Below are 26,882 nucleotides of genomic sequence, written 5' to 3'. Positions count from 1 at the left end.
CTCAGTTTCCCTGGAGTATTAGTCCAGTAACATAACCACCAGGCTACTGTAGGTAGAAGGTGATATACCTATCAATTCAGTTCATGAAAAGCGACGAGTTAAGTTAGTAACTATAGGTTTTTATTGGCTAAATAACAGAGCCCACCCTCGTGGGTGATCGGATCCAACAAGGAGGAATACCAGCCAGTCGACCACCTTTATACCTGGGCAAGCAGGCGGAGCCATGGGCGGAGTCAGCTGTGGTCAGCCCAGGTATAACAGCGTGGCAAGAGGTGACCTTGTGTAGTGATACAACAGTGTAAACAGTGATAACCATAGTGTAACGATATAAACAGTGATAACCATAGTGTAACGATAGTGAACGATAAAAGTGGTTTACCACATTCACCCCTTGTTTAAATTTGAGTCCGGCGGGGTGAAGTGTACTACCAGTTCGGGTATGTCAGTCTGTCCGGAGGCCTCGTAAGCCTTTCTGATCGGCGCAGCAGCGGCGGCGGTGGTGCAGTATCCGATGTTAATGCTGGTGTCTGCATGGTCGGCGAAGGCTCGTGGGGTTCCGGCATGCCGTCTACCTGGGCTGGATTTGGGGGGGTGGTGGGGGGTAACGGTGGTGTCTCTGGGGTGCCCGAGGGTGCGAGGTCTCGTAAGGAGACTGTGTCCTCCCGCCCGTCTGGGTATGCCACATAGGCGTACTGGGGGTTGGCGTGCAGGAGGTCCACCCTCTCGACCAGGGGGTCCACTTTATGGGCCCTCACGTGCTTTCGCAGCAAGACGGGCCCCGGAGAAGTCAGCCATGTTGGTAGCGAGGTTCCCGTAGTCGACCTCCTGGGGAAAACAAACATTCGTTCATGGGGGGTGGCGTTAATGGCAGTGCAAAGCAGTGACCAGATGGAATGCAGCGCTGCCGGGAGGACTTCCTGCCAGCGAGAGGTTGGGAGGCCCTTCGACTTTAAGGCTAAGAGGACGGCCTTCCAGACAGTCGCGTTCTCTCTTTCCACCTGGCCGTTCCCTCGGGGGTTGTAGCTGGTGGTCCTGCTTGCAGCAATACCTCTCGCTAGTAGGAACTGGCGAAGTTCCTCGCTCATGAAGGATGAGCCCCGGTCGCTATGTATATAGTTCGGGAACCCGAACAAGGCGAAGAGGTCGTTCAGGCATTTGATGACCGTGGTACTGGTCATGTCTGGACAGGGGAAGGCAAAGGGGAAATGGGAGTACTCATCAATAATGTTGAGGAAGTACACATTACGGTCAGAGGACGGGAGGGGCCCCTTAAAATCGATGCTCAAGCGCTCGAAGGGGCAGGTGGCCTTGATCAGGCTTGCTCTGTCCGGCCTAAAGAAATGCGGTTTGCATTCGGCACAGGTTTGGCAGTTCCTGGTCAAGGTCCTGACCTCCTCGATGGAGTAGGGCAGGTTGCGGGCCTTAATGAAGTGGTAAAGTCTGGTGACCCCGGGGTGGCAGAGGTCATTGTGGAGGGTCTGCAGTCTATCAATTTGCGCGTTGGCGCGTGTACTTCGTGATAGAGCACCTGGGGGTTCGTTCAGTTTACCAGGCCGGTACAAGATATCATAATCGTAGGTGGAGAGCTCGATTCTCCACCTCAAGATCTTGTCGTTCTTGATTTTGCCCCTCAGCTTGTTATTAAACATAAAAGCGACCGAGCGCTGGTCGGTGAGGAGGGTAAATCGTTTGCCTGCCAGGTAATGCCTCCAGCGTCGTACTGCCTCCACGATTGCCTGGGCCTCCTTCTCGACCGAAGAGTGTCGGATCTCAGGGCCCTGGAGGGTCCTTGAGAAGAAGGCCACAGGTCTCCCCGCCTGGTTAAGGGTTGCAGCTAGGGCGAAGTCGGATGCATCGCTCTCCACTTGGAAAGGGATAGACTCATCCACCGCGTGCATTGTGGCCTTAGCAATGTCTCCCTTTATGAGGGAGAAGGCTGCGCATGCTTCTGCCATCAGGGGGAAGGAGGTGGACTTCATGAGGGGTCTGGCTTTGTCCGCATAATTGGGCACCCATTGGGCATAGTAGGCGAAGAGCCCCAGGGTTCTCTTCAGCGCCTTTGGACAGTGGGGGAGGGGAAGCTCCATGAGGGGGCGCATTCTTTCGGGGTCGGGGCCGATGACTCCATTCTCTACTACGCAGCCGAGGATGGCAAGGCGCGAGGTGTTAAACACACATTTCTCCTTATTGTAGGTGAGGTTCAGCCGTTGGGCCGTACGGAGGAATCTCTCCAGATTAACATCATGGTCCTGCCGGTCGCGGCCGCAGATGGTGACGTTATCTAGATAAGGGAACGTGGCATGCAGCCCGTTCTGGTCAACCATCCGGTCCATCTCCCTTTGGAAGACCGAAACCCCGTTGGTGACGCCGAAGGGAACCCTAAGGAAGTGGTAGAGGCGGCCATTCGCCTCGAAGGCGGTATACTGGCGGTCCTCAGGGCGGATAGGGAGTTGGTGATAGGCCGACTTAAGGTTGATGGTAGAGAATACCCGGTACTGTGCAATCTGATTGACCATATCAGATATACGGGGAAGTGGGTATGCGTCCAGCTGGGTGTACCGGTTTATGGTTTGGCTGTAGTCGATGACCAGGCGGTGTTTATCGTCATTCTTAACGACTACGACCTGGGCACGCCAGGGGCTGTTGCTTCTCTCGATGATGCCCTCCTTCAGGAGTCGCTGCACCTCGGAGCTAATAAAAGCTCTGTCCCCGGTGCTGTACCGCCTGCTCTTGGTAGCGACGGGTTTACAGTCGCGGGTGAGGTTAGCGAACGGGGAGGGGGGCGGGACCTTGAGGGTGGATAGGCCGCAGGTGGTACACGGTGGGCGGTTTAAAAGCTGCTGGTTGTAGACTGTGATTGGGGGGAGGGGTCCACCGTATGCCAAAGTGAAACTTTGAAGGTGGGATTGGAAATCCAGCCCTAGTAGGACGGCAGCGCAGAGCTGGGGCAGGACGAGAAGTTTAAAATTTTTATACTCCGTGCCCCTAACCGACAGGGTCACAACACAGTAGCCGCTGATGTCTGTAGAATGGGACCTCGACACCATCGATATCCGGTTGTGCGTTGGCCGGACAGTGAGGGAGTAGTGGCTCACCGTGTCTGGATGGATGAAACTCTCCGCGCTTCCGCTGTCGAACAGGCAGGTCGTGGCGTGGCCGTTTACTTTGATGTCCATCATGGACTTGGACAGGTGATGCGGGCGAGCTTGGTCAAGTGTGACGGAGGCTAGTGTATGGCTGAGCGAGCTGCTGTAGTCTGCGGGTGAGGCGGTGGTCAGGTCTGGAGACAAGGTGGCGGTCGAGTGTGGTGAACAAAATGGCGGCGCCCACGACGTTGAATAAAATGGCGGAGAAGATGGCCGCCCCCACAACTCACATGAGGCACTGCCGGCGTCGGTGGCCTTGATCAAAGATGGCCGCCCCCACGACTCACACGAGGGGATACTGGCATCTGTGGCCTTGATGAAAGATGGCCGCCCCCACAACTCGCATGAGGCACTGCTGGCATCTGTGGCTTTCCCCCTGCAGGCCTTCGCAAAGTGGCCTTTCTTGTGGTAGTCGGAGCAGGTCACGTTTCTTGCAGGGCAGCGCGCCCTCGGGTGTTTCACCTGGCCACAGAAGAAGCAGCCGGTGGCCTGATCGCGGGGCTCCGATGTCGCAGCCGGTACCGGGGGTGGCGGTCCCGATCGGTTCCGGGACACCGACGCTGTGGTAGGTCCCAGAGGCGGCGGTGCGAGGGGTATTGCGGCCGGGGTCGGGCCCGAGTCCCAGGGTCGCGCAGCACAGTACCTGGAGTACGCCTCGAGGTCCCGATGGGCCACTTCCAAGGAGCGAGCGAGGATAGCAGCTGTTTTCAGGTCGAGGTCCTTTGATTCCAGTAGTCTTTGCCGTGAGTAGTCTGACCGAAGGCCTTTCACGAAGGCATCTCGGATGTTTCCATCTGTATGTTCTGCAGCTGTTACGGCTTTAAAGTCACAGTCCCTGCCGAGTATTTGCAGCGCCCGTAAGAAATCATCAACCGACTCTCCTGGCTGTTGCGAGCGGGATCTTAGGAGATGCCTGGCGTACATAGAATTTACAGGGCTCCGATACTGTTCTTTTAGCAGGTTGAGGGCGTCCTCGTATGTGGCAATGTCCCGGATGAGTGCAAATACTTTAGGGCTCACCTGAGCGGTCAGAACTCTTAGTTTGGATGCCGGAGGCACGCCGGATTCTCCCAGGTAGGCTTCGAAGCAGCTCAGCCAGTGTTCGAAGTCGAGGGCTGAATTCGCAGCCTGTGGGTTTAGATCCAGGAACGGCGGCCGGAGGGCTCGTAGCCAGGCCGGCTGCTGGGGCTGTTGTAGATGGCCGTTTGGCTGAGGCTGTACGTCTGACTGGTCGTTTGGCTGCTCCGTTGTAGACATTTCAAAATTTAGCCAATAAAATTGATATACCTATCAATTCAGTTCATGAAAAGCGATGAGTTAAGTTAGCAACTATAGGTTTTTATTGGCTAAATAACAGAGCCCACCCTCGTGGGTGATCGGATCCAACAAGGAGGAATACCAGCCAGTCGACCACCTTTATACCTGGGCAAGCAGGCGGAGCCATGGGCGGAGTCAGCTGTGGTCAGCCCAGGTATAATAGCGTGGCAAAAGGTGACCTTGTGTAGTGATACAACAGTGTAAACAGTGATAACCATAGTGTAATGATATAAACAGTGATAACCATAGTGTAATGATAGTGAACGATAAAAGTGGTTTACCACAGAAGGTCATAAGATCGTAGAAGAAAAGGCCGATAGAAAACCAGAGACAGCCAAACAAAGATGCAGTTTGCAGGTCAGAGTGAGATTGTAGTCATAGGTGATTGTTCACTAAGAAGGTGGCTGGCCATTCGTGTCTTCAGTACAATACCTGCAGGATGTGAGCTGCTAACCTGGAACGAGAGCAGTGCATAGAATTACATAGAATTTACAGCATAGAAACAGGCCATCGGGCTCAACCGCCCCTTGACATTCAACGGCATTGCCATCGCCGAATCCCCCACCATCAACACCATGGGGGTCACCACTGACCAGAAACTTAACTGGACCAGCCACATAAATACTGTGGCAACAAGAGCAGGTCAGAGGCTAGGCATTCTACAGCGAGTGTCTCACCACCAGCGGAGAGCTGTGGGGTGTGTCACAAAGGCCCCACCCGCTGTGAGTGTGAGGCAGAAGGAAGCTCTATGAGTGATGAGGAGATGGGAGAAGGAGCAGGAGGTGTGAGTGGAACGGCTGGAGGAGCGTAGAAGTCGGAGGACACAGCTGGTAAATTGAAGGAGAAAAGAGCACAGGAAGAGGCAGAAAATTGCGGAGCAGAGAACAGGATGGAGATGGTGGAAAACACACCAAGTACAGTGGAAAAGAACAAAGACAGCAGCAGGCAGCAAGCGTCGAGTGCAAACTCGAGCCATAATACGGTTCAGCTCTCCCTAAAGAATCTGGTGTCCACGGGGGGAGAGGAGGCGGGAGCGGGGTGCATTGTAAATGTAAGTACTCCAAAGAAAGACGGGGAGTCGGACATCTCGGTGAGCAGGAAGGGCAAGACAAGGAGAGGGTGCAAGAGGCAGGAGCCTTAAAGGGGCAGCAGGATGGGATCAGCGAGACAAAGACGCCAGAAGGGAACAATATAGGTGCGCCATTGTCCCAGAAAGAGAAGGATCAGGGAGCAAGGGTCAGAGGTGGAGGTGTGATCGAAGGGAGCGCCACTGTTGGAGAAACCGCGATAGCGGGAAGACTATGGGAGATGATGTATCTGACGGGGAGCAGGCACAGAGGGTTACAGAAGAGCTTGAGAGTGAGGAATTAGAAGGGGACAGAGACATGGAAGTGGGGGGGGTGGGGTGGCATCATGTGGAAAGGGTAAGGTTAGTGAGGGGCAGAAGGAGGGAGAAAGGGCAGCTCCCGGGCCCAAACTTAATGCAAGGAAGAGGCTGAAACAGCAGGGAAGGTTCAAACAGGAGGTGAAAAAGAGTCGGAGGCTGCAGGAAAAAGCAACAGCTGGCCGAAAAGTTGGGAAGGAGCATGTGAGGAGGGAAGGGCCAGAGATTACCTGATGGGGAGATTATCAGGCATACTTCCCTTCTTTGGAGCCATGATTACATTGGTTTCGATTAATGTGAACGGACTGAGGGGTGAGAAGAAATTGCAGCAGTTGTTGCAGGGTTTTAGAGGGACGGACTTGTTGTGTCTGCAAGAAACCTTTTGGGATGAGGATATCCTAGAAAGAGTTCAGAAGGTTTGGAAGGGAGAGGTGTTTGCAAGTTGTGCAAACAATAACCGTAGAGGGGTGGCTGTTTTGGTGAGTCCGTCCATAAAAGAGAATGTTGCCTTGGTGGACAAGGACACGGAGGGGAGATTTTTATGGCTAAGTTAAAAATGGAGGAATTTAATTGCGATCTCTTTAATATCTATGCACCGAACGACCATTGCAAGCGTCGCGAGTTTTTCGGGGGTTATTCACTGAAGCGGCAGAGGTGGAAAATCCTTGAATAGTGGGGGATTTTAATGTATTTTTATCTTGGATGGACATTTCAGCCCAGATGACCTTTAAGGATGATAACTCCAGATTGTAAAAATGATGGCAAATTTAAATTTGAGTGACTTATGGAGGGACCAGAACCCCATAAAAAGGGATTTCTCCAGATCAGGTTGGGTGGGTGATGTTTTAAAACAGAGCCGAATAGATTTTGTGTTAATGCGGGAAGGGTTAAGTTCTGAGGTGATGGAGATTTATTCTAAAAAAGTATTTTTTAGTGATCACTCGGCTTTGGTTCTTAGATTTAGGAACAGCAGAGTTAAGATCGGTTCAGGGGTGTGGATTTTAAACAATCAATACCTGAAAGAAATGGCTTATAAAGATGGGATTTTAAATATAATAAAGAATGCTCGGAAGGAACCCTTGTTCTTGAAAGAAAGAAGAGTTTGGTGGGACAATTTCAAATATAACGTAAAAGCTTTTTCGATACATTATGGGAAAAAGAGAGCGGCAGCTAACCGGCGTCAAGAAGAGAATATAAACAAAAGTTTTACGGATGTCTGTAAAGCAGTTGACGGAGGGGATAATGGAGCTGAGACTAAGATCCAGGTGCTAAAGGAAGAGTGGGAATTATTGCAAGCTGAAAAATGCAAGGGGGCCATTCTCCGTGCAAAGACTAGAGATGCATTGGAGGGCGAAAGATGCACTAGATATTTTCTAGAGCAAGAGAAGCTGCGACAGAGATTATCATTAATTGAAGAGTTGAAAGTTGGGGAGAAGATCATTCATGAAAGTGGGGAGATTTTAGAGGCGGCTAGCAGCTTTAATCAAGAGTTATATACAAAGGAAGACATTTTGAATTTGGCGATGGAGAAGGTTACTGCTTTTATTGAAGAGGGTTTAAAGGAGGATGAGAGAAGCATGCGTGACTAAGAAGTAGGATTAGCGGAAATAAAAGTAGCAATAAGCGGAATGAAGGGGGGAAAAGCCCAGGGTCCGATGGACTAAGTGCAGAATTTTAGAAAGAATTTTACGAGATTTTAAGTCCATTGCTCTTAGGAGTTTTTAGGGAAATTAAAATTGAGGGAAGCCTGGCCCCATCTATGAGGAGAGGTATCATAAGCTTAGCTTATAAAAATAAAGGGGATAGACAGGATCTGAAGAATTGGAGGCCCATCACATTATTAAATGTGGATTATAAGGTCTTGGCGAGGGTTATGGCAAATCGTTTGAAGGAGGTGTTGCCGCAGATAGTTTTGCTCTCTCAGTCCTATGGAGTCAAAGGCCGGGACATCGCAGACTCTGTGGTCTCAATCCAAGATGCGATAGAGCTCATGGGAGAAAGTGGGAGGGAGGCTTATGTATTAAAGATAGATCAAGAGAAAGCCTTTGATAGGGTCTCTCATAAGTTTTTATTGAAGGTTTTGGAAGCATTTGGTTTCAGGGAAAATTTCATTCAGTGGATAAGGATTTTTTATTCAAACATATTTAGCTGTGTTAAATGTAATGGTTTTTTATCCAAGTATTTTCCGATACAGAGATCAGTGAGACAGGGTTGTCCCCTGTCTCCATTGTTGTACACATTGGTAGCAGAACCATTAGGTTACATGATGCGAAAGGTGTAGTTGGGATTGTGGTTCACAGTTCTGGGCTGGTGTCGGTGATACACCAATATGCAGATGACACAACCTTAACATTGAGAAATGGGGAGTCAGTGAGGAAAGCTATGGATGTAGTGGAGGAATATTGTAGAGCTTCAGGAGCCAGAGTGAATTATAGTAAGTCCCAATGCCTGGTTGTAGGGAGGGGTAGGGGGGAATGGTTGGGGGAAAGTCCCTTTAAGGTGGTGGAGGTTTTGGAAGTTCTGGGGGTGCATATGGGGTGCAAGAAAGACAGGGATGAAGTGGATCGATTAAATTGGGAACCAAAGGTTATGAAAATTAAAAAGATTTTGGGAAGATGGGAAAGAAGGTGGTTGAAAGTGCAAGGAAGAGTGACAGTGGTGTCTGCTCTCCTGCTATCTAAGCTATGGTGCTTATTGACGGTGGAGGATATTCCTGAGTAGGCGGAAAAGTCCATCCGAGAGGCTTGTGTGAGGTTTTTATGGGAAGGGAAACCAGCCTTGGTGGCTTACAATACCATCATTGGACGGAGAAATCAGGGAGGACTCAATTTCCCAGATATTGATTTGAAGAAAAAATCCTTTAGAATCAAATGGGTGAAGAGATTCTTTCAGAAGTCTAATACAAGTTTTTGGAAGAGTTGTTTTGAGCATTTTTTAAAATGAAGTGGGATAGGAGGGATGGGGATATTGTATATGGAATACAATAATATATTTTTGAAATCGATTAAACTTCTCCCTAGATTTTATAAGGGGGTTGTAGAGTCTTGGGCCCAATTTTTAAAATGTGTGCATTTTAAGCCCAAGGGGGCTGAGGAATTTTTAGAATAGCTCTTATTTTTGAACAGGTGGGTCAACATTGAAGGAGAGCTTTTATTTAATCAAGCTTTTATAAAAGCTGGTATTATATGTGTGAAAGATGTATTATACGAGGTAATTCCAGGTTGGTTGTCGGAAGCGATAGTGAGGGACATGGTGTGGGAGGAGGATCAGGAGGTAGAGGAAAAAGCAATAGGGATCATGTATGAGAAGATTGTGAGGGCAATGCCACAGGATTGGATGGAAGAAATAAATGCGGAAATCTCCAAAGGAAGTAAAATGCGTCCTGCTTTTCCAAGATTTCTGCTGGAGAAAGGGGGAGAGTTGGTCCAATTTGACAAATGTAATACTCGAGATTTTTATGAGGTATTTAGAGAATGGAGATTCAAGACACCTGCTGGTCAGGAGTTTTGGCAAAGTATATACCCACAGCTGGACTTCAACAGGATTTGGAAGGGAGTGTGGGCGAATTTTAAATGTCCAGAATGGATTGAACTGCATTTCAAATTGGCTCATAACCGATCTTTACCATGACGGTCTTGTGCAAGATTGGACGAGTGGAGGCGGCAACTTGCCCAGTGTGTGGGACACGGGATGAGACTCTGCCCCATTTACTGGTGTTATGTCCGCAGTTAAATGACTTTAAGTACTATGATCGACAGTTGTGTGAAGCTTTTTTGCTGGGTGGGGACCGAAGAGCGAGAATGGGAATCCCGTGGGACTCAATTTTGAGATGGGGATTGCAGGAGAGTCTGCCCGAGTCTAGCGGAGCGGCAATTAATTTACTGTTCAGTTTGGCTAGATTTGTGATTGTGCAAAGAAGGAATGCTCTGTTTTTTAAGGGGAGGAGAATCAATCTAAAAGAGTATTTTAAATATAAGTTAAAACATCATTATATGGCTCTGTGGATGTTTTATTCAGAAAAGACTTTAAAGTTAGTATTTTACAACCAATTTTTAAAGTACAATCGATTAATATGTTACAGGAGACAAATTAAACTTCAGGTTTTGATGTTAAAATGTGGAGGCGGAATGGCTGTGCAGAGCGGCGGAATTGATTTGTATCATGCAATGAAATGATCGATGTTGTAAATGTTCTTAATATTCAATAAAGTATATTAATAATTTTTTAAAAAGTGGGTAGCACACTTGCCTCTGAGTCAGAAGGTTGTGGGTTCAAGTCCCACTCCAGGGACTTGAGTACATAAAGCTAGGCTGACACTCCAGTGCAGTATTGAGGGAGTGCTGCACAGTCAGAGGTGCCGTCTTTTGGATGAGGTTTTAAACTGAGGCCCCGTCTGCTCTCTCAGTTGGTCGTAAAAGATCCCATTGCACTATTTCGAAGACGAGCAGGGGAGTTACCCCGGTGCCCTGGTCAATATTTATCCCTCAACCAACATAACAAAAACAGATTATCTGCTCATCATCACATTGTTGTTTGTGGGAGCTTGCTGTGCACAAATTGGCTGCTGCGTTTCCCACATTCCAACAATGACTACATTCCAAAAAGTGCTTCATTGGCTGTAAAGCACTTTGAGACGTCCGGTGGTCGTGAAAGGCGCTATAGAAATGCAAGTCTTTCTTTTTTGAAAGGAAATGGAATCAGGTGGTTCCTGTAGCGGGCGGCCAATCCCTAATGCCAGTTTTATGCCAGACAGCAAGCTGAAAATCTATCTCAGAAACTGCTGAACGTGAAGAAAAAGGGGTCCCATAAAAGTCTGAGAGCTGTACATAGGAGCAGGAATAGGTCATTCAGCCCATTGAGCCTGTTTTGCCATTCAGTTAGATCATGGCTGACCTGTATCTTAACTCCATCTAGCGGCCTTGGTTCTGTAACCCTTAATATCCTTGCTAACAAAAATCCATCAGTCTCAGTCTTGACATTTTCAATTGACCCCCAGCCTTACAGCTTTTTGGGGGAGAGAGTTCCAGATTTCTGTAATGTATATACCTTTAAGGGAGGAACTATCTTTTACAGCTCATGTATACTGCAGTACCAGCAGTGACCACACCTGTATATAACACTGAGTAGTAATCTGTACAGTTCAGTTCCAGTGTAACCCAAGTTCAGTAAACACCTGTTGCACCGTTCTCCTGCAGTCTGTGTCTTATTATACACAGACATAACATTGGCGACGAGTAAGTTTGAACCTACCTGCAACTCTGCATCACCTCCCGGGGATTCGTTCCTGCAGATCAGTGGATCGGAGGTCAAGGCCAGAGACTCGGGCGTCGACCACGGGCAACCGCCCAGTTATCCAGCAGAGACTCGAGAATCACGGGGGAGGCTGTCGAGAGCCAGGCTTGGCTTTCCAGTCGAGGTGGTCCAGCGAAACGGGCTGGCAACAGGTAGTGCGCAGACCCTTCCCGGACAGCGGCGGGCTAGAGCCCGACCGAGCGGCACAGCAAAAGGGCCGAGCAGCGTCAACGGGGAGAGAGAGAGAGAGAGGATAAAGCGCACAGGGCGCAGCCAGTGTTCAGGGGCCGGGCAGCGTCGAAGAGAGGGAGAGAGAGACGCGCAGAAAACCGCGAGGCGCTGCCATTTGCCACGCGGACCGCCGAGAGCGGCATTGGCAGCAGCGCAGGAGAAGCGCGTGAAAGATACAGGGTGCCGCCATTCCCGCGAGAACCGCCGGGAGCGGCGTTGGCAGCAGCGGGGGAGGAAGGAAAGCGCGGGAGATGCCATTTTAAGCCATTGGGAGATGCCATTTTAAACCACACCCAAGATGCCGAAGAGTGGCAGTATCACCGCATTTGACAATGAAGTCGAAGATTGGACTACATATGTTGAACGGATAGAGGTGTACTGCAAGGCAAATGAGGTGTCCGATGAAAAGAAAGTGTCGGTATTGTTAAACCTAATGGGTGCAAAGAAATATAGGGCTGAAAATTCAGTAGGCTTAGCGCCCCATTTGGGGCGCTGGAGGGCCTAGCGCCGGAGTTATGGCCAGTTTGCAAATTCAGTGGGGCCCTTCCGTCGGCGTTACACTGGCTGCGCTGCACCGGCACCGATGACGTCATCGGTGTGCGCAGCGTCCCGGTTGCCGTGGTGACGGGCCCCAGCGCCGAAATTGAGTTGCGTCCGCCTCGCCCGTGGCAGCCGCAACTAAGATTTTTCCAACCGAGTCTTCCCCGAGTTAGCGCCGGCGCATTAAGGTCGCGCGGCGGCCGGCCGCTTTCCCGCCGGCCGCCTGCCCGCACCTCACTCCCCGGACTCCTCCACCCCCCCCCCCGCGGAACAGATGCGTCTGGCCTGCAAGCCCGGCACTTGTCCGAGGTGCCGGGCTCATTTTTTTCAAGATTTGAACGGCCAGCGGGCAGGTGCAGGCAGCTCCTCCTTAACTGAAGGAGGAGGCCTGCACTTCCCCAGCCTGCCGCACCACATCGGGTGCCGCAGCGCCGGAATTGCACCGCAATGCGGCAGTCAGCGCCCATTTTGAGGCGCTGACACCCTCTAGTAGCGCCGGCAGCCGTTTGGGCGCGGCGCTACTGAATTTTTGGCGCGCGCAGGGGGACTTAGCGCCGGCGCTAAAGCCCTGGCGCGGCGCCAACTGAATTTCTAGGCCATAGTTTATTACGGAATCTAGTAACCCCAACGAAACCAATGGAAAAGAGTTTTGAAGATATTGTAACAATACTACAAGAACATTTAAACCCTACACCGCTGCTGATAGCAGAAAGATTCAAGTTTCACAAATGAAACCAGCATAAGGATGAAAGCAATGCTGATTATTTAATGGAACTGCGCAAACTATCGAAACACTGCCAGTTTGGAGCAGGACTGGCAGATACCTTAAGGGTTAGGTTTGTGTGCGGGCTTCAGAGTGAAGGAACCCAGAAATGGCTTTTATCAGAAAAGGACCTTACGCTGGAAAAGGCTTTCAGCGTTGTGATATCATATGAAGCAGCAGCACGGGGCGCTGCAGAAATACAACAGAGACCGCAAGAATATAGCACCAATGAAATGGCATATTGAACAGAGAAGTGCTATCGCTGCGGCAGAACAACACATGACCAGAATGATTGCTGGTTTAAGGATAAAGTGTGCAGACAGTGTGGAAAAGTAGGACACATAGCACGAGTCTGCAGGTCGGGAAAGAAAACCAACAATAAAAAACCTATAAAAGAAAAGTACAAGAAGGTACATAAGATGACGGAGAGTAGTTCAGACGAACAAAAGAGTGATAACAACTCCGAAAGCAGGGGGCTGAGTTGTCTGAAGCTACATAATGTGATCACAACGGAGGATCACCGAACCATTTGGTTCACTCTCATGATAGCAGGAATCCAGGTAAAGATGGAATTGGACACAGGATCAGCCCTAACAGTCATAAACCGACGGGACTACGAGCGGCTATTCTCACATATACCCTTGAGAGACACAAAAATTATTTTGAAGACGTACACGGGGCAAAAAGTCTACCCCAAAGGAAAAATAAGGGTGTCCGTTATATATAACGGTAAGGAAACACAGAAACTAGACCTGTATGTATTGCAAGATGGAGGACCACCATTACTGGGACATGAATGGATCCAGAAAATACAACTGGATTGGCATTCCATACAGGCACTGACTGTGGCTGACAAAAAGGATGACGACGTCACACCTGGGCGACTGTCAAAGATGCTAACTGACACGAAAGAAGTGTTCCAGCAAGGACTCGGAACAGCAAAAGGCATAACTGCGACGATTAAAATTGAAGAAAACGCAAACCCAAAATTTTTTAAGGTCAGACTGATACCTTATGCGATCAGTCCATCCGTCGAAGCAGAGCTGGAGAGTCTGGAACGTTCAGGTGTACTGTCCAAGGTAGACTGGAGCGAGTGGGCTACACCCATCGTTCCTGTAATGAAAAAGTCGTTGAGCAGCACGCCTGGGGAACCAAGGAAGGTTTGCATCTGTGGGGACTTTAAGGTAACTGTGAACCCAATCCTTCACACCGTATAATATCCACTTCTGCGGATTGAAGATATTTTCGCCTCACTATCTGGAGGAAAACGCTTCACTAAGATTGATCTGGCCCAGGCGTATCTGCAAATGGAGGTAGAAGAAGCATCAAAAAAATACCTCACAATCAACACTCATAAAGGTATACACCAGTACAACCGGCTGGTATTCGGGGTAGCATCAGCTCCGGCTATTTGGCAGAGGGCTATGGAACAAGTCCTGCAAGGGATCCCAGGGACCCAGTGTTATTTGGACGACATCCTGGTTACGGGCGAAAATGACAGTGATCACCTCGCCAACCTGGAGCAGGTGCTCACTAGATTACAGGAATATGGGCTCCGAGCTAACCGCCCCAAATGCGAGTTTTTTAGGAAACAGATCTCGTATTGTGGCCACGTTATTGATAAAGAGGGATTACATAAGTCCCCAGAGAAGATTGAGGCAGTAGTCAAGGCTCCAGCACCGGAAAATGTGTCACAGCTGAGGTTGTTCCTCAGGCTGGTAAACTACTACCATAAGTTCTTGCCAAATTTGTCTACAATACTACACCCACTGAACACCCTACTGCAAACTGGGGTGCCATGGAAGTGGAGTGACGAATGTAGACGAGCTTTCCAGAAGAGCAAGACCCTAATCATTTCGAAAGAGGTATTGGCCCATTACAACCCAGCATTACCAATTCGGTTGGCATGTGATGCGTCACCCTACGGCATTGGAGCGGTGCTGTCGCACAAATTCTTTGACGGCTCAGAGAGGCCAATAGCCTTTGCGTCACGAGCACTAACCTCAGCCGAGCGTAACTACGCCCAGATTGACAGGGAGGCCCTCAGCCGAGTGTGGGGAGTGAAAAAGTTCAATCACTATCTGCACGGGCAGAAATTCACCTTGCTGACTGATCACCAGCCTCTTGTCTCCATCTTTAATCCAAAGAAGGGCGTTCCGGTGATGACTGCGCAACGACTACAAAGATGGTCATTTTTTCTAGGGGCGCACCACTATGAAATTGAATATAAGGGCACGAAACAGCATGGAAACGCTGATGGGCTATCTCGCCTGCCACTGCCTACTGTGGAGGAAGCACCTACAGTGGATCCTGTCAAAATATTCCATTCGACTATAGTCGAATACCTACCGGTAACGAACACGTGTATCGAAAAGGAAACCCGAAATGACCCGACACTTTCTCGGGTATATGATTTGACGGTGAAGGGATGGCCAGCACATGGCGACTCACTGTTGCCAGCATTCTCGACCAGGAGAGAACAGCTGTCAGTGTGCCGGGGGACCTTGATGTGTGGATCCCGAGTGGTAATTCCACCCAAGTTGAGGGATAGAGTGCTCAATGAGCTTCACGAGGGTCATCTGGGAGGGGTAAAAATGAAGAGCCTAGCCAGGGCTTATGTGTGGTGGCCAGGAATCGATAAAGAAATCGAGGACCTGACCAAGAGCTGCTCAGGATGCCAGAAAGTCCAAAATGCACCACCACAGGCCCCTCTACACCCATGGGAGTGGCCCTCATCTCCATGGCAACGAGTGCATATTGATTTTGCTGGTCCATTCATGGATTCAATGTTTTGAATAGCCGTGGATGCACACTCGAAATTGCCTGAGGTCATCAAAATGTCCTCCACCACCACGGAGAAAACTATTGCAGTCCTACGGACCATTTTTGCCAGGAATGGCTTGCCAGAACAGATTCGCTCCGACAACGGACCACAGTTTGTGTCCGAAGAGTTCCGGAGGGTCTTGAAAAAGAATGGGGTAAGGCATTACACATCCGCCCCGTATCATCCAGCCACAAATGGATTGGCTGAGAGGTTCGTACAAACCAATAAGAAGGCAATAAAGGCTATGTACAATGACAACATTCCGCTGCAGCACAAGGTGGACAATTTCCTGTTAGCCTACCGGACTGCGACACATGCAGTCACCAACCAGGCCCCAGCCATGATGTTCTTTAACCGAAGGTTAAGATCTCGCCTGGATTTGCTCAGACCAAACGTACGAAGAGATGTTGCGAATAAGCAATTCCAGCACATCCATGAGTAGCCAACAAGGAGCTTCAATGTAGGGCAACCAGTCTTGGCCCGTGACTACCGAACAGAAAAATGGCAGCCAGGAACGATATGCACACGACAGGGGCCACTAATGTACACAGTGGACGTTGGGGAGAGCATTTTGAGACGCCATGCTGACCAGATCCTAGAGTCACAGGAACAAGTCAACCCCATGCCTTGCCCATACGTACCTGGTGATGAACCTGACGTACAGGTTGCATCTACCTCAGAAACAGTAGCATCGGAAGCTGATGAACGAACCGACGATAAGGGGCCAGAACCACCTCCGCCACAAGAGCAAGACACTCGGGAAAGGCGCTATCCAGAAAGGATCAGGAAGCCTCCCCAAAGACTGAATATATAAAGAGATTATCTTCAGCTAATGTGTATTGTTAAAATTGTCATTGTAATTAGTTTGATATTTAATTGTTAAATGAGTGTTATGGTGCTGTTAATCTAAAAGGGGAGGAATTGTAATGTATATACCTTTAAGGGAGGAACTATCTTTTACAGCTCATGTATACTGCAGTACCGGCAGTGACCACACCCGTATATAACACTGAGTAGTAACCTGTACAGTTCAGTTCCAGTGTAACCCAAGCTCAGTAAACACCTGTCGCACCGTTCTCCTGCAGTCTGTGTCTTATTATACACAGACACAACAATTTCCACTTCCCTTTGTGTGAAGAAGTGCTTCCTGACATCACCCCTGAACGGCCTGGTTTTCATTTTAAGGTTCTGCCCCCTTGTGGCCTCTCCCACCAGAGGAAATAGTTTCTCTCTATCTCCCCTCTCATCTCCTTTAATCACCTTAAACACCTCAGTTAGATCACTCCTTAATCCTCTATATTCGAGGGAATGAATGCTCTGAGAATTTTCATTGATTACACTAGATGGTATTTAATTTTCAGCTGTTTATGGCACAAAAGTGTACAAATTAACTGATCTTTGTTCAGGAGGAACTGCGAACCTTACTGAAGCCGGTCCAAGACAAGAAGAAGGAATGTGACGCTGTAAAAAGTGATTATGTGGAAACATTAACCCACATTCAGGTACATTTGATGTCACTTTGTTGTATATTTTCCAATCACGATCTGTTTTTCTTTGAACCGTTGAATGTCCATTACCAAAGTAAAATCTCAATTTAGATAATCATTGAATTAGCACAGACACTTCCCTTGTGCTGGTGAAACCGGAGTTAAAGAAAATACAGCAGCTCGATCCTCAGTTAGAGCTCCCTCTTCTGAATAAATTATCATCTGGTCCCCATTAACTGGATTTCACTGCAGCAGAGAATGTTTTTCTCTAAAAGATTCTTGTATGAAGAGAACTGCACAGGCTGCACAACCTTTTTAAAATGCTCATTTGTTTTTTCAATCTCACTATTTTACAAAGGACCAAGGCGTAAAGACAGAGAAACAGATTAAAGCAGAATTTGAAAAACTTCACCAGTTGCTCCGTGAGGAGGAGAGGATTGAGTTGGAAGATCTGAAACTGGAGAAAGAGAAAAACAGTCGGGAGATGAAGGGGAGGATTGAGAAGATAACGGAGGAAATCTCATCGCTTTCAGTCACTGTTCAGGATATTGAACAAGAGCTGAGTGAACAGGACAGCATCAAGTTTTTAACGGTAGCTGTTTATTTATTTGCTTTTTGTTTCCTTCGTCCCTCTTTGACACAGTCTCCAAGACCGCGCAGGGTGTGCCATCAAAACCTGGAATATTACATTGAATTACAGAGTATTTACAGCACAGAAACAGGCCTTTCGGCCCAACAGGTCCATGTTGGTGTTTGTGCTCCACACGAGCCTCCTCCCACCCTTCGTAGACTAAGCCCATCAACATATTCTATTCCTTTCTCCCTCGTGTTTATCTAGTTTCCCCTTAAATACATTTATAGTATTCACCTCAACCACTCCATGTGGTAGCGCGTTCCACGTTCTCACCATTCTCTGGGTAAAGAAGTTTTATTACGTTAAAGGCACTATATAAATGTAAGGTGTTGTTGAATTCACTATTGGATTTATTAGTGACTTTCTTGTATTTATGGCCCTAGTTCTGGTCTCCCCTGCAAGTGGAAACATCTTCTCTACGTCTATCAAACCCTTTCATAATCTTAAAGACCTCCATCAGGTCACCCCTCAGTCTTCTCTTTTCTAGAGAAAAGAGCCCCAGCCTGTTCACTCTTTCCTGATTGGTACAACCTCTCCATTCTGGTATCATTCTAGTAAATCTTTTATGCGCCTTCTCCAGGGCCTCTATCTTTTTTTTATAATATGGAGACCAGAACTGTTCCCAGTGCTCCAAGTGTGGTCTAACCAGGGTTCTATACAAGTTTAAGAAACTTCTCTGCTTTGCAATTCACTAGAAATGAGCCCCAGTGCTTTGTTTGTTTTTATGGCCTTATTAACCTGTGTCACTACTTCTAGTGATTTGTGTATCTGGTATCCCCAGATCCCTCTGTTCCTCTTCCCCATTTAGACTTATTTTCCAAAGAGTATGTGGCCTCCTTTTCTTCCGACCAAAATGTACCACCTCACACTTGCCTATATTGAAGTTTATTTGCCAATTACACGCCCATTCTGCAAGTTTATTAATGTCTTTCTGTATTTTATCACGGTCCTTCTCGGTATTAACTATATCCCCAATTAGGTGTCATCCACAAATTTTGAAATTGTACTTCCAATTTCCGAGTCCAAAGGGTTTCTGTAAATGGTGAACAACAGTGGTCCCGGCCCCGATCCTTGTGGAACACAACTTTACACCTTTTGTCAATCTGAGTAACTATTTTGAACCCCTACTCTCTGTTTTCTGTTCTGTAGCTAGCCTGCTATCCATTCTGCCACTTGTCCCCTGACTCACATGTTCTGACCTTAGTCACGAGTCTACTATGCGGCACCTTATCAAAGGCCTTTTGGAAATCCAAATATGTTACGTCTACTGAATTCCACTTGTCTACCCTTTCTGTTACTTCAGAGAATTCAATAAGGTTGGTCAAGCATGACCTTCCCTTTTGAAACCAGTGCTGACTATTCTTCATTATATTTTCAGATTCTAGAAAAGGACACATGCAAATTACAACTTGAATAGATTAAAGTGACTCTCTTTAAATAATATTTTAATTCTAAGAATTTGAGACTTCAGGATTGTACAATTGGATTGTAGCTCTGTGAGTTGTGTTGTGCAGTCAGATCGAGTCAGTTGTAATGTTGTGGAGTAACTCACAGTAGTGAGGACAGGAAGAGGCAGTCCAATAACTTTCCATATTTAGAATGTACTTTTCTGTGGAATCCAGTCTGTTACTTTCTTTTTGTGATAAAATGTTCTCTAAACACAAATAGTAATAATTGTTCTTGTTCCGCAGAAATTTCCGGAAACTGAGAAAAGGTATAATTGACACCCTTGATTTGAGTCGATATTTGAATTTCTAACATCTCTCGCCCCCCCACCCTGGAATGATCCAACACTGCCCTTTATCTCCTGTTCCAGAGTGAAGCGAACTCTCCCAGAGCCGCAGAAGGTTTACCCTTTAATAAATGTGGGGAAGTACATTGGGTCACTGCAGTACAGAGTGTGGAGAAAGATGCTGACGGTGATTAATACAGGTGGGTGTGAGCTTCCTGACACCAGCTATTAAACAGCTCTCTCTATTAGTAGAATGGACCTGTCTTTTTATAATAAATATATATCATTGTATTTGTAACTGACTAGATTTTACTGGTCAGTTTTCTGTTACAATACATAATTGTCAGATCAGCTTCCATTTGACATTTTTGCTGAATAATTAGCAGAAATTCCAGTGGGAGCGTTTTCAGGACAGATGTGGGCTGTGCTGAACTTCTGCCTGCCCCATGGATGTGTCCCTGTCCCAAATCCTGGAGTCTTGGCTATTTCCATATTGTGAGTCGGTGCCAATACAATTTCCGCTTGAATAGGGAGCCAACTTTAGGTGAGAGTAGACAGGTCAGAAATGTAAGGGACATGAGGAGCTACATTTGAAAACTGAAAACTGCTGCTGCTGGAGGCCGGTTTTCTGAAAGCTCACGATCAATCAGCGATAAACGGGTCATTTTCCGGTTGACAGACTGTAACTAGTGGGTGCTGCAAGGATCAGTGCTTGGGCCTCAGCTATTTACAATCTATATTCATGACTTAGATGAAGGGACCGAGTGTAATGTATCCAAGTTTGCTGACGATACAAAGCTAGGTGGGTAAGTAAGCTGTGTGGAGGACACAAAGAGCCTGCAATGGGATATAGACAGGTTAAGTGAGTGGGCAATAAGGTGGCAGATGGAGTCTAATGTGGGGAAATGTGAGGTTATTCACTTTGGTAGGAAGAATAGAAAAACAGAATATATTTTAAATGGTGAGAAACTATATAATGTTGGTGTTCAGAGGCATTTGGATGTCCTCGTACAGGAAACACAGAAAGTTAGCATGAAGGTACAGCAAGCAATTAGGAAGGCAAATGGGATGTTGGCCTTTATTGCAAGGGGGTTGGAGTACAAGAGGAAGGAAATCTTACTACAATTGTACAGGGCCTTGGTGAGACCACACCTGGAGCACTGTGCACAGTTCTGGTCTCCTTTATCTGAGAAAGGACATACATGCCTTAGAGGCGGTGCAACAAAGGTTCACAGGATTGATCCCTGGGATGAGAGGGTTGTCCGATGAGGAGAGATTGAGTAGATTGGGACTATAGTCTCTGGAGTTTAGAAGAATGAGAGGTGATCTCATTGAAACATATAAGATTCTGAGGGGGATTGACAGGGTAGATGCTGAGAGGTTGTTTCCCCTGGCTGGAGAGTCTCGAACTAGGGGGCATAGTCTCAGGATATGTAACATAAGAACATAAGAACATAAGAAATAGGAGCAGGAGTAGGCCAATCGGCCCCTCAAGCCTGCTCCGCCATTCAATAAGATCATGGCTGATCTGATCCTAACCGCCAATCCACTATCACAGAACCATCTCCTGAATCTAACAGAATTAGACACACGAAATAGGAGCAGGATCAGGCTACACGGCCCCTGGGCCCGCTCCGCTACCCACAGGGCCATGACCGATCCGAACCTAGACTCATGTCCAAATTCCTGCCCGCTCCCCGTAACCCTTAATTCCCTTTACTTCTAGGAAACTGTCTATTTCTGTTTTAAATTTATGTAATGATGTAGCTTCTACAGCTTTTTGGGGCAGCATATTCCATGGACCTACCACCCTCTGAGTGAAGTAGTTCCTCCTCATCTCAGTTTTGAAAGAGCAGCCCCTTATTCTAAGACTATGCCCCCTAGTTCTAGTTTCACCCATCATCGGGAACATCCTCACCGCATCCACCCGATCCAACCCCTTCACAATCTTATATGTTTCAATAAGATCGCCTCTCATTCTTCTGAACTCCAATGAGTAGAGTCCCAATCTACTCAACCTCTCCTCATATGTCCATCACCTCATCCCCGGGATTAACCGAGTGAACCTTCTTTGTACTGACTCGAGAGCAAGTATGTCCTTTCTTAAGTATGGACACCAAAACTGTGCGCAGTATTCCAGGTGCGGTCTCACCAACACCTTGTACAACTGAAGCAATACCTCCCTATTTTTATATTCTATCCCACTAGCAATGAAAGCCAACATTCCATTGGCCTTCTTAATCACTTGCTGCACCTGCATACTAACCTTTTGAGTTTCGTGCACCAGGACCCCCAGATCCCTTTGTACTTCAGTACTTTCCAGTTTCTTGCCATTAAGATAATAACTTGCTCTACGATTTTTCCTGCCAAAGTGCATAACCTCACACTTTCCAGTATTGTATTCCATCTGCCAAATCTCTGCCCACTTACTTAGCCTGTCTATGTCCCCTTGCAGGTTTTTTATGTCCTCCTCACTCACTACTTTCCCTCCCATCTTAGTATCATCTGCAAACTTTGATATGTTACACTCGGTCCCCTCCTCCAAATCGTTAATGTAGATTGTAAAGAGTTGGGGACCCAGCACTGACCCCTGCGGAACACCACTAGTTACTGATTGCCAGTCTGAGAATGAACCATTTATCCCAACTCTCTGCCTTCTGTTAGATAGCCAATCCTCTATCCATGCCAGAATATTACCCCCAATCCCGTGATTTTTTATCTTAAGCAATAATCTTTTGTGTGGCACCTTGTCAAATGCCTTTTGGAAGTCTAAATACACTACGTCCACTGGTTCCCCTTTATCCACCCTATATGTTACTTCCTCAAAGAACTCCAGCAAATTTGTCAAACATGACTTCCATAAAACCATGTAGTCGGCCATTTAAGACCATTTCTTCATTCAGAGGGTTGTGAATCTTTGGAATTCTCTACTCGAAAGGGCTGTGGATGCTGAGTCGTTGAGTATATTCAAGGCTGAGATAGAATGATTTTTGGACTCTAGGGGAATCAAGTGATATGGGGATCGGGTGGGAAAGTGGAGTTGAGGTCGACGATCAGCCATGATCTTATTGAATGGCGGAGCAGGCTCGAAGGGCTGTATGGCCGACTCCTGCTCCTATTTCTTATGTTCTTATTACATTTGGGAATTTAGCCTTTTAAATGTTAAATACCCCCCATGTCTTCAGCAACACTGGACACCAGGGACAGGGGAAACGGAGTCAGTAAATTCTTTAAAAGGAAATTAGATAATTGCTTGAAAAGAAGCATATTAAAGTGTAGGGGCAGTGAGTGGGACAGTGGAATTTGTTTGTCTGGATTGGCCTATAATTTAATAATGGTCAATAACCATAGGTCATAGATTTAAAATCATTGGTAAATGATGAGAAATTTATGATTCACCTCCCATTGTGAGGCGCTAATCTGCATTTCTCGGTGCCTCTCCTCCCACGAAGATACAGCCCTCCCCCAGATGCTTTTGGGTAGATTTATCTGCTGCTTGCTGCTGACCCGCAGCTCACACCCACTTGGACAGTAGCACTGTCTGGCAGTCAAAGTCACTGCGTTCTTGAATTTTATTGCATCTGGACCGGGATCCTTCCAGGCAGCATCTGGTGACCTTTACCACATTCATCATGCATCATTGCATAAAGAAGGTGACTGATGCTCTCTTCATGCTCCAGAACTAGCCGCGCGTCAAGCCAAGCTGTTCCAGTACAGCTACAACACTGGCATCTATCCAACATTGTGGAAAACTGCTCAGGTATGTCCTGTCCACAAAAAGCAGGACAAATCCAATCCAGCCAATTACCACCCATCAGTCTACTCTCAATCATCAGCAAAGTGATGGAAGGTGTCATCGACAGTGCTATCAAGTGGCACTTACTCCCCAATAACCTGCTCACTGATGCCCAGTTTGGGTTCCGCCAAGACTACTCGGCCCCAGACCTCATTGATGCCTTGGTTCAAACATGGACAAAGGAGCTGAATTCCAGAGGTGAGAGTGACTGCCCTTGACATCAAGGCAGCATTTGACTGAGTGTGGCATCAAGGAGCTCTAGTAAAACTGAAGTCAGTGGGAATCGGGGGGGGGGAACTCTCCACTGGCTGGAGTCATACCTCGCACAAAGGAAGATGGTTGTGGTGGTTGAAGGTCAAACATCACAGCCCCAGGACATCACTGCAGGAGGTCCTCAGGCAGTGTCTTAGGCCCAACCATCTTCAGCTGCTTCATCAATGACCTTCCCTCCAACATAAGGTCAGAAATGGGGGTGTTCGCTGATGACTGCACAGTGTTCAGTGCCATTCACAACTCCGCAGCTAATGAAGCAGTCCATGCCCGCATGCAACAAGACCTGGACAACGTTCAGGCTTGGGCTGATAAGTGGCAGGTAACATTTGCGCCACAGGAGTGCCAGGCAATGTCTATCTCCAACAAGTGAGAGTCTAACCACCGCCCCTTGACATTCAATGACATTACCATCACCGAATCTCGCACCATCAACATCTGGGGGGTCACCATTAACCAGAAACTTAACTGGACCAGCCACATAAATACAGTGGCAACACGAGCAGGTCAGAGGCTAGGTATTCTGTGGCGAGTGTCTCACCTCCTGACTCCCCAAAGCCTTTCCACCATCTACAAGGCACAGGTAAGGAGTGTGATGGAATACTCTCCAGTTGCCTGGATGAGTGCAGCTCCAACAACACTCGAGAAGCTCGACACCATCCCAGACAAAGCAGCCCATTTGATTGGCACCCCATCCACCACCTTAAACATCACTCCCTCCACCACCGGCGTACCGTGGCTGCAGTGTGTACCATCTACAAGATGCACTGCAGCAACTCACCAAGGCTTCTTCGGCAGCACCTCCCAAACCCGCGACCTCTTCCACCTAGAAGGAGAAGGGCAGAAGGCGTATGGGAACACCACCACCTCCAAGTTCCCCTCCAAGTCACACACCATCCTGACTTGGAAGTATTTTGGCATTCCTTCATCATCACTGGGTCAAAATCCTGGAACTCCATCCATAAGAGCACTGTGGGAGCACCTTCACCACACGGACTGCAGCGGTTCAAAAAAGGCGGCTCACCACCACCTTCTCAAGGGCAATTAGGGATGGGCAATAAATGCTGGCCTTGCCAGCGACGCCCACATCGCATGAACGAATAAAAAAACTGTGGGCCATTCACTTCATTTTCTTCCCAATGGAACCAGAAAAACAATGATGAGGACGAGCTGTCCAGTGCTACAGACTGGCAGGGTTCCCACAGTTACAAGGAGCAATTGACTGAATACATATCAAAGCCCCGTATGAAAACCTGCTCAGTATCATGAACAAGTAATGCTTTAATTTGATTCATGTGGAGCTAGTGTGTGATGTCCCATATCTAATATTGAACATTAAGCCCACTATCTGGGAAGCTGTCTTGATGCTTCCATCATGTGTTAATCTACCACACCAGCTCCTCTGACTCAAACCAAGTATCAAGATGGTTGATTGGTGATCAGGGTTATCCCCAGCAGTCATGGCTTACACTGCAGTAAGGTTTCTACAGACAGAGGGGGACACCAGACATAATGAGACCTATGTCAGTGCAAGAAGGGCGATAGAGAAGACTATAGGGTGGAAAAATTGGAATTCATCCACTTTGGGGCGGTAATATCGGCCGGGCGCAAACTTTAGCGCCTGGCTCTAATTATCACCTCCGATTGCAAAATTCGCCTCTATCGCCCCTGTAGGTGATTTGAGCGCTAAATCAGGTGCTACACACCTCTCTTAAGGCACTAACGTCTGGGAGCGAGGCGCTACCTCAGAACGCTACCGAAGCTCAGGTGATGACAGTTACCATGGAAGCCAGACAGACTGGCGCCCTCCAGTTCTTAAAGAGGAGGGGCCATCTTGCTCGCCAGCCACATCCTGCTAATTGCAGCTTGAATCTCGGCCTGGAGAGACCTCGAAATGAATTGTGTTGGAAGCACTAGTGGATAGGCCCAGGGAAAGAGCTTGGTGCTTAGGAACCTCAAAAGTGGTGCTGAGGACCAGAACTCCTTAGGACAGCGTTAAATCTCTCTAGATGTCTCTCTCCCTCTCAACCTACATGTACCAAAAATGTTGCCGACAAGAAAAAGCAGGAAGCGCCCGCCTTTAAATAACGCTCCCCCATCCTCTTCCCGACTTGAAAACGTTCCCCTCTACCTGTCATTCCTAGTGGGTGGCGCTAAGGCAGGGGGTTCCACTCAATTTCTGGTCCGAGGCGCTACTAGGCGTTGTACGCTCGACTAACGTCACGATCTGCGGGCGCAGGAGATCGTGGCGGTAGTGTTTAGTGCTGCCGCAAAACTGCTGGTCAATTTTGCGAATGGCGCTAAAATTGCCACGCTCGGGCGCTAAGTTCCGAGTGCCCTGTTAGCGCCCCCCCGCAGGCGCTAATGGGCGGCGATAACTAACCAAATTGTTCCCCCATTCAATTTTGAAGCCCAGTTTCTCGATGCCTGTATAAATCTTGTAGAGCCCTGCAATACAGTCTGTCGAGAGTCTCCAGAATCACTGCAGCTTGCTACGTACGACATAATATCACAGTGAAGACGAGCTTGCTGCTACTGGAAGGGGATGATGATGAAGACGGGGGAAGAATATCCATTCACACAGCATGAGGAGGGTGCACAGGAAGGGGAGAATGTGGTACAAAACCAGTAGCCAGAGACAGGAGGACACCAATTATAGCGCAGTGCTTTCAATGAATAAAAGCTGACACACTTTCATCGATGTATCAAAGAATCAGGGTGTCCTTCCTGCTACTCCTTCAGACATCTTGCCACTTGTGTTTCCTGCTGTTTAAGAAATCACCTGTCCTTTAATTAACAGGCTGCAACAGCGCTCTATTCCCTCCCTGCTAACTCAGTCTCTCAATGAGGAGCACCATCACTGCTCCTAACTCGCCCTGTTTGAATAATTAGGGCCCCAGGACATCAGTGGGTTAGTGGCAGAGACACGTGAGCTAAACCAGCAACTGGCGAGAATCCAGCCCCTCACATCGAAATAAAAGACACAGGCACGGACATGGCCTGATTCTGTCATTGAGCATTCTGGGATTCCTTGACTTCTCTATCAATTTCTCCATGACTCCTTTCCCAATAAGCAAATCTCTGTGTAGCTTTTCCTTCAAAAAGCTACCTCTCTCCCTTCTCAGGGTCTCCTGGTGTACCCCCAACATCTCTAGTGTTGTGCTGTAGATTGAAATCCATGTCCAGCTGAGAGGGCAGACGGGACCTCGGTTTAATGTCTTGTCCGACACTGCAGCACTCCCTCAGTACTGCACTGGAATGTCAGCCTGGATTTTGTGCTCAAGTCTCTGGAGTTGGGACTTGAACCCATGACCTTCTGACTCAGAGGTGAGAGTGCAACCACTGAGTCACTGCTGATACCTGGTCTGAGTCCTCGAAGTCTCTGAGCTCTGCACAGAACACACAGTCTGCTTATGGAAACTGCAATTTGATGTTCACACCAATAAAGAGGGTAATGGAAAGCCCA

At 47.9% G+C, this 26,882-nt stretch overlaps 2 protein-coding genes across 2 annotated transcripts in view; one reads left to right on the top strand and one right to left on the bottom strand.

Moving 5' to 3' along the window:
• The window catches only part of LOC147096194 (E3 ubiquitin-protein ligase TRIM39-like), a 546,064-nt gene that overhangs the window by 121,102 nt on the left and 398,080 nt on the right, over positions 1 to 26,882 (bottom strand). The window lies entirely within an intron of this gene.
• Positions 1 to 26,882, top strand: part of LOC147096197 (zinc-binding protein A33-like) — a 57,482-nt gene that overhangs the window by 25,197 nt on the left and 5,403 nt on the right. Inside the window, exons 2-5 of the mRNA XM_085975067.1 lie at positions 16,904 to 16,999; positions 17,343 to 17,576; positions 19,310 to 19,332; positions 19,435 to 19,550. Coding sequence (XP_085831193.1) covers positions 16,904 to 16,999; positions 17,343 to 17,576; positions 19,310 to 19,332; positions 19,435 to 19,550 — 469 coding nt within the window. The remainder of the gene's footprint in view (positions 1 to 16,903; positions 17,000 to 17,342; positions 17,577 to 19,309; positions 19,333 to 19,434; positions 19,551 to 26,882) is intronic.

This window comes from Somniosus microcephalus, unplaced genomic scaffold (assembly GCF_052327205.1).
Source record: "Somniosus microcephalus isolate GS21.2 unplaced genomic scaffold, FLI_Smic_1.0 unresolved_chr1, whole genome shotgun sequence".
In the NCBI taxonomy this organism is placed as follows: domain Eukaryota; kingdom Metazoa; phylum Chordata; class Chondrichthyes; order Squaliformes; family Somniosidae; genus Somniosus; species Somniosus microcephalus.
Note: the sequence above shows the minus strand (reverse complement) of the source record. Positions and strands in the feature narration are given on the sequence as shown.